Genomic DNA, 8,257 nt, shown 5'->3' on the forward strand with positions numbered 1-8,257 from the left:
TACCCAATCACACTGCACATTATTCCCCGTCCTTGATGGATAATTTTACATCCAGATGGGCACAGCATCCCATTTTTGGCGACCCAGCCCTAAAACAAGCCCCTGGACTCCTTGCAGGCTGGACCAAAACCCCCGGACGAAGTTGCATCCCCAAACCCGTCCATATAAACTCCGTTGTTGTCCTGTTCATCTCTCTGTGTTACATTTACATTTTGTGACTCACAGCTCCTGCCTCCATGGAACAATGACGCCTGAGCACTCAATTAGCCCTCCCAGTACCAAAGACTTACAATCAGACCGACAGACAGACAAATAACAGAGGCATGTCGCCAGCCCCAGCACAGGACATCCCCTTTCCGGGCAGGCATAATATAATCCACAGCATCGAAATGCCAATTTCTATCCGGGGCCTCGCAAAGCCAAAATCCATGCATGCGTGCTCCATCATGCAACCCGATCTGTACTCGGTGCGCCCGGCGCCCCCTATACTCAGTGAGTTATAATAACCACAATATCTCTGGCACCCAACTCGTGATACCACAATTTAATCCACGTTACTTGCATCTCTTCATCCTCACAAATGTCCTCCTCTTGACATGACTTAAATTAAATTCCAGCGTACTGTACCTGACGCGTCCAGTCGGCACCGGAAGTCTGTTTATTTCTTGAGACCCCTGAATCGGGACGTCAACGACAATTACAACGACAAACAGGACTCGATATTCTCTGTTCATTAATTACGTACATGATTTTGGTTTTACCCACAATATATGTCCCGATATTCTCTCCAGATTTAAGTTCTATATCCTGTCGTTAAAGCAACACCCTGTAGACTGACTCCGCCTGTCGTTCTTCCAAGGTTAGTGAATTACCTCTGACCTTTCCCTTGCATATCTCGAACAAAGGTCAACTAAACTTTAAAAGGTCAAACTTCGAATTGGGGTAACCAGCGCTTTATTATCCCACAAGTAATGCAAGTCCGGCGACAATGGACAAATGACCATTAATGTGGCTCTACATAGCATAATGCTAACTTCTACGAATCCAACAACCGTCACAATCCGTTCAAGGACCTTCCGTACGAGGCGTGCTTCACAATGCCCATCGCACATCCTTCCTCGTTCGCACAACGCTTCATCAACGCACCTCCTCGCGCCCACACCTTGGCACAAGCCACACCACATACCGACAGTTGAAACCTCGACCGTCCTCCTTCCTCGGATCAGCGTTCTGTTGAAAACGTGACATTTCTGCTCAAATTATTGAATTTCCAAATACTCTCCCTGCAGCGCCCGTGAGGCAGCTTGTCCCACATTATCTGCCCTCAGACCCATATGTGTTTTAATAACTTAACCTTATCAGCATCGTTCGCCAGCATACCCTTTGTCCGGCGCATCGATCATCCCAAATGCTTCGATGCATCTTCCAGCCGCCACTCCGCACTGTACCTTACTGTATGAACAAGACTTCCTGGCTCCGGAAATTAATTACTCTGTCTTGAAATCGTTTAATTTAACCATCCTAAATAAATCCATCCATATAAATCCATCTTAAATAACGTATTCGTCCTGTGACATTGCCTGGCATATATGTCGCAGCCGGCCACTATTCCGACATGGCTCGTCTGACATGAACGTCCGACATCCAGCAAAGTCGAAATGACCCACAATGCATTTGGGCACACACTTCCTCTGAGAGTGGGCGAGTTATCGCCGGCACTCTGAGCAACCTCATCGCACCCGACCCCAAAATGCACTATATGACACCAATTTCAAAGGTGAGCTGCCTCAGCGATACATCCCACACATACAATACACAATATCTGCCATTGAATGAACTCTTCAATTCAAGTAAAACACACATATTGATTCGAATTCTGCATTTAGCGAAAAAAACAGCCCATCCTGCAACCATCTCCAATAAACCGCTTCATATCAACAGTAGATCGACAAGGGCACTCCGGGTGCTTTCCTGACCCGATTTATATCAATTCGCTTCCCAAACAACTCCCAAACAGATGAAAATCCGGACTCAGTTCAGGACCTCGCCTGTTCTCTCGGATAGACGTTAAAATGGACATTCCCGGCCTGAATTTCCCCCAAGTCGAGCAGATCGCTTACAAAGTTTCACACCGAAACCCTCTGCTTTGCACATGACACACAGACAAACACATTGGCCAGACACACACGTCAATTAACATCCCAATATACATTCATTCCTCATTCATATCCTCATTCATATTACGTCTCTCATTCAAGGAAAAGGGATTTTTGGGACGGGTTGGACGGGGGGTGGGTTGAGGTGGAAAGGGGAGGCAGGGCGGGGGGTGTTGGGGTGTTGCCTAGAGCCCCGGGGCTGAGCTCAGGTCTTGGGGGGGTGGGGGGTGTTGCCTAGAGCCCCGGGACTGAGCTCAGGTCTTGGGGGGGGTGGGGGGTCTTGGTCTGGTATCTGGTCCAGCGGCATCACTCGCTGTTTTACTTGTTTAACTACCTCCTTAATTGTTTTGTCCTGAACTTTGCTTCCTGAACTTGCTTCCTTTGGCTCTGAAGCTTCAAATTCCTACAATGCAGCTCCTGCTTCAATTTTCAATATTTCAAAACCTAACCTGTCCTTCTCACCCCGTGGCCACCTGGCCCATTTCCTGTGAGCTTATTTATTTTCTCTTGTCCACCAGATCCTGGCCTGCTTTATCTGGACCTCTTGTCTAGAATTTAGTCTAGAGCTTCCTGGCTTGACCTCGTAGTTGTCACTACCTTCTTGTCAAACCTATGGTACCTGCGCATTTCCCTTTTCCTGGCCATGTCCCTTTGGCCTTCTAAGTTAACCTATGGCCTTTTATCTAAGTTTAGCCACAGCCCTTTGTTCCCTGGCATGCAATGGCATACCCCATCTTGTCTCTGGGCTGTTCCTTCCTGGAAAAATCTTGGCCACCTGGTTTCAGCCTATATGGCTGTCCGACCTCATTTTCCCCTCCTGGTGCTAACTGTAACTTTAAGCTTCCTGTTAAATCCTTACTGATATCCTGCGCAAAATCTATCCTTAGCTTTTTACCCTTAATGTTTATCCAGCGCAAATATTGTAACGTTACTCTTACTATCCTTACTTGTTTATCCTGGCTTTAACAAAGCTACGCCATTCTGAGGCCTAAATGAGCCTCTACTTACAATTTCTGTTCGAGTGCAGACAGCGGGGAAGACAAGGAGACTAAGCCCGCGCGAGGGAGGAAGGTACGAATTTGGAATAATAGCCCTCTGATATAAAACAACTCCCACCTTTAATCAAATCAACGTGCCGGCGCCGGCCTCAGGTCAGCCTTCCTCCTGTCCCTCGGGCTCCGTTTCCCGTCCTCCGCGTCTGTTGACACCCCACTCCTGGTACCATCTGTGAAGAATCAGCTCTTCGTTTGCAAAAGAAGTCCACAATAGCCTGGAATGGCGCAGCTTTATTAATAACCAACTTATACGGATCCGGAGGAGACCGACGTCTACAGCAATCTACAGCAAGAACATGCCAAGTCAAGCCTTCCTGAAAACACATTGATTCCCAGTCCATTTATATAGGGACACGTTTTATCAGGAAATCTCCGAGGGAACAAACAACACTGGGAGAGGTTCCTCCCACCGTTATCATTCGGGGGAGTCAGCCTTTCCTTTATCATTTGGACCAATTGTTTTTCTGGGCTCCGAGAAAACAGAACTGTAACTCACAAAGAGAAGAGTGTATGCTTAGCCAAACAAACCCATATATTTTATGGGTTTGTGTACATGAGTAATCCAAAGCATGTTTATACAGAGTCATGCGTTTCTGAGATTAAAACAAAATATATATAGTTAACGATAGGTTCATGTCATTCTACTTGCATTACGCAAAAACAAGCGCATGTGGGCGTGGTTTTATGACCAGCCTTGAAAAAAGCACACGTATACCATTGTCCGGCATGACCTCATTTTAAACACAAAAGCAAGCAAAAACCTCATTGTAACTCAGGCGTCACTGTCATTAAACAAAACAGTTAATGTTTTTGGCAATTTATCAAAGGATTTATGTCTACGATTCAAGCAGCCTACCTAAGGTTCGAATACATTTTATTAACTCATGAAATAACATTATAGAACAGCATTTTATAACATAGCTTACGTGGTAATACGTCAGTCAACCGGCATTTATAATTGAGCATTAAGCAGTAACAAATCTGAGACCTGACACATACACGTCAGGTGGGTCGACGACAACCTTTGACTACCTGCTGGTGCGTGGGCGAGATAGAGGGCACCTCCGGGACACAAAGGTGATCCTGGGGGCGGAGGCTGTTTCACAGCACCACTTGGTTGTCTGCGACATAAGGGTGAAAGGTGCAAGGAGAGCTCGGCGGGTGAAGTACCAACCGAGAATGAAGGTGTGGAGGTTGAAAGAGGTGACAGTGAGGGAGGCATTAAAAGAGAGGCTGAGTATGGTAGAGGATGATGTGGTTGAGCTAGAAAGTGGTTGGATGTCAATGAAAGATAGTCTGTTGGGAGCCGTTGGTGAGGTATGTGGATGGACAAAAGAACCACCGAGGCACTCGGAAACATGGTGGTGGGATGATGAAGTTGGAAAGAAGATTGACGAGAAGGGGAAGAAGTTCAAGGAGTGGCAGAAGGCGAAGGGTATGGGGGCAGAAAAGGCAGAGCATGAATGTTATTAGGCAGCCAGGAAGGCTGCAAAGAAAGAGGTAGCAAAGGCTCAGGAGGCATGTAGGAAAATGTTTGGAGAACGCTTGGATTTGGAAGAGGGTCAGAGAGCGGTATTCAGGATTGCAAAGCAGATAGCGAAAGAGAGGTGTGATGTGATGGGGGTGAGTTGCTTGAAGGATGAAGTGTGATAAATCGTTGTGGACCCAGATGGAATTAAAGGAAGATGGAAGAGATATATGGAAATACTGTTGAATGCAGATAATGAATGGGATGGCAACATGGAGAGTAACCCAGTTTTAGGACCGGCAGGGAAGATAACCGAGAAGGAAGTTGAGGAAGCAATAAAATCAATGAAGAGTAGAAAAGCGGGAGGGCCGACGGGAGTTGTGGGAGATATGTTGAAGGCAGCGGGAAATTGGGGTGTGAAGAGAATGACAGAGATCTGCAATCTGGTGGTGAAAGAAGGCCGCATTCCAGTGGCTTGGGAACTGAGTACCCTCATCCCTCTATACAAGGGGAAAGGTGACCCTCTGGACTGTGGCTCGTTTCGAGCGATAAAGTTATTGGAGCATGGAATGAAGGTATTGGAAAGGGTGTTGGAGAGGAGGATAAGGAAGAAAGTGAAGATTGACGAAATGCATTTTGGATTTATGCCAGGAAGAGGAACGACAGACGCACTTTTTATTGTGAGGCAGTTGCAGGAGAATTACATGGAGAAGAGGAAGAAATTGTTTCTTGGGTTTGTTGATCTGGAGAAAGCATGCGATCGTTTTCCACATGAAGTCGTGACATGGGTATCGAGGAAGTTAGGAGTGGAGGAATGGTTGATTAAAGTAGTGATGGCAATGTACAAAAGAGCACGCACAGCTGTAAGGATGAAGGACGGGAAAAGTGGTGAGTTTGAGGTGAAGGTCGGAGTGCATCAGGGGTCTGTACTCAGTCCACTACTATTTGTAGCTGTGATGGAGGTGCTGGCTCGGAACGTAAAGGAGGGTTTACCGTGGGAGTTGTATGCAGATGATCTGGTGTTGATTGCAGAAAGTATGGATGGACTGAAGGAGAAGATGAACAATTGGAAGGAATGTATGGAGACAAAAGGTCTGAAGGTGAATATCGGAAAAACGAAGGTGCTGGCTAGTGGTAAAGCATGTGGTGAGGTGGAAAGAACTGGGAAGTGGCAGTGTGCTGTGTGCAGGAAGGGTGTCGGAGTGAATTCCATTCAATGTACAATGTGCACTGAGTGGGTTCATCCAAAATGTAGTGGTTTGAGAGGGTCATTAACCAGTGTGGCAGCTACATTCAAGTTTAAGGTGTGCACAGAGGGAGCTGCAGATGGAGGAAATGTTGAATTGGATCTTGGAGATGGCGTGAAGCTGGAAGGTGTGAAAATATTTTGTTACCTTGGAGACATGCTGTATGGAGAAGGTGGATCAGACTCGGCAACGGTTGCTTGAGTGAGATGTGCATGGAAGAAGTTTCGGGAACTGAGTGGCGTGCTGACGAGGAGGGGAGTGTCGTTGAAGCTGAAGGGAAAGGTCTATGCTGCATGTGTGAGAAGTGTTATGATTTATGGTAGCGAGACATGGGTAATGAACGTAGAGCAGCAACGAAGGCTGGAAAGGGTTGAAATGCGAATGGTTCGGTGGATGTGTGGAGTGTCATTGAGAGAGAGGAACACAAATGATGAATTGCGAAAGATGATGGGAATAGAACCTGTGATGGATGCTGTGAAGAGAAACAGTTTCATATGGTTTGGTCATGTGTTGAGGAAGGATGAAAGTGACTGGTTGAGAAGAGTGATGGAAATTAATGTGGAAGGAAGTAGAGGACGGGGAAGACCGAGAAAGACTTGGCTGAAGATGGTGGAAGAAGAAATGCGGGCAAGGGGGTTAACGAGGAGAGATGCAGAAAATAGGGCAAGATGGAGAAGATTGTCATGGGGACCGCAAGGCTAACCCCCGCTCTTGCAGGGAAAATGGCCTTAAAATGCCTGTTGTTGTTGTTGTTGTTTAGACGTAATCACGATGAAAAGTTGCAATTATTAGTTGCGCTGCACGTGGGGAGGGTGGCGGGGCTTCTTTCTTCAAAGGCCAGAGCCAAACCTGCATATGAGGTCGAAGTGTTCACGTTGGAACAGATTGAACCTGGTCCGCTGCTGTATGTTGTGATCCTGTCCAGTCATGTGTTGCGCACGTTGTTTTGTCAGGTTTTTGGTGTGAGTCGCTCTCGACAGCAGAATATGCTCCATTCCATTCCATTTGCGTCCGAGCTGTCTTTAGCTCAAGGCTGTGTAATGTGGGGCACGTGGGTGGTCTTTCCTGCTTCTTTATGTCAGCACTGTCTCAATGAGTTGCATGAGGGTCATTTGTAACTGCCATTTCCAAAATTAATAAAAGAATGAGGGAATTAAATTTTTATTTTCTCTCCCACTGTTAGACCAATGGACACAAAAATTTCTCCATAGGAGTGCGACATCCACTAGAATATTGTCATGATTATGACGGCATAGGTCACGTGGTGCAGGCACCATCTTGAAAAACCGAAAAACGTTGCGCTTCTATATCTCCAAAACCCCCTCCATGGAAAAAATTGAAACGTGGCTCATTGTAAAGAACTCTACATGGGGAATAAGTGTTGTTAACGATGACGTCATTGGTGCCTTAATTATGACGTCGTGAAACTTATTGTGTGGTCTGCGCAACAATTATATTGAAGAATGTAAACTTATGATGTCATTGGTCACGTGGTCTGGGAGCCATATTCAATCGAATAAAAAAAAAAAACCTTTAAAAAACAGAAGAATTGGCTCGCACCAAATTGACTGTGTGGGGTAAGCATTGCTATGTTTATGTTAGGTAGATGAAAGAAAACCGTAGGAGAGATAGGATTGTACATATATAGTCACGTGAAAAAGTAAGTACACCCCATGTAAAGTTTTGACTTTTTCAACATATTTCAACATACAGCTATTTGATCTTCATTTCAACAATATTGATAGATAAAGGTGATATAATATAACAAATATCATGAAACATTTACATTTTGTAGTCCATTGTATAATTTAAATAAACATAAATGCAAATTTCGCATGTGGAAAAAGTAAGTACACCCTTGGCTCTAAGAGGTGGTTTTTCCCCCTTTGGCAGAAACAACCTCAAGTAGGCGTTTCTTATAACTGTCTACGAGTCTCTGACATCGACTGGGAGAAATTTTTGCCCACTCCTCCATGCAGAATTCTTTCAGCTGTGCGATGTTTGAGGGGTTTCTTGCATGCACAGCTCGTTTCAAATCCCCCCACAACATCTCGATGGGATTTAGATCCGGGCTTTGACTTGGCCATTCCAGAAACCTCCATTTGTTTCTTTTCAGCCATTCCTTGGTGGATTTACTGGTATGTTTAGGGTCATTATCATGTTGCAGGGTCCACCTTCAGTTGAGCTTCAACTTTCCGACAGATGGCCTCACATTATCCTCAAGCACCCTCTGGTACAATGAAGAATTCATAGTGGATTCTATGATGGTGAGCTGCCCAGGCTCTGATGCATCAAAGCTGCCCCAAACCATAATATTTCCACCACCATGCT

The 8,257-nt window shown here is 45.7% G+C and overlaps 1 protein-coding gene across 1 annotated transcript in view; it reads left to right on the plus strand.

Moving 5' to 3' along the window:
• LOC144893701 (uncharacterized) overlaps positions 1-7,044 on the plus strand; it is a 36,882-nt gene extending 29,838 nt beyond the window's left edge. Inside the window, exon 3 of the mRNA XM_078785065.1 lies at positions 6,687-7,044. Within this exon, the coding sequence (XP_078641191.1) occupies positions 6,687-7,044 (358 nt within the window). The remainder of the gene's footprint in view (positions 1-6,686) is intronic.
• Positions 7,045-8,257: the final 1,213 nt, after the last annotated feature.

Source organism: Myxine glutinosa, chromosome 9 (assembly GCF_964187855.1).
Source record: "Myxine glutinosa chromosome 9, kmMyxGlut1.1, whole genome shotgun sequence".
NCBI lineage: Eukaryota > Metazoa > Chordata > Myxini > Myxiniformes > Myxinidae > Myxine > Myxine glutinosa.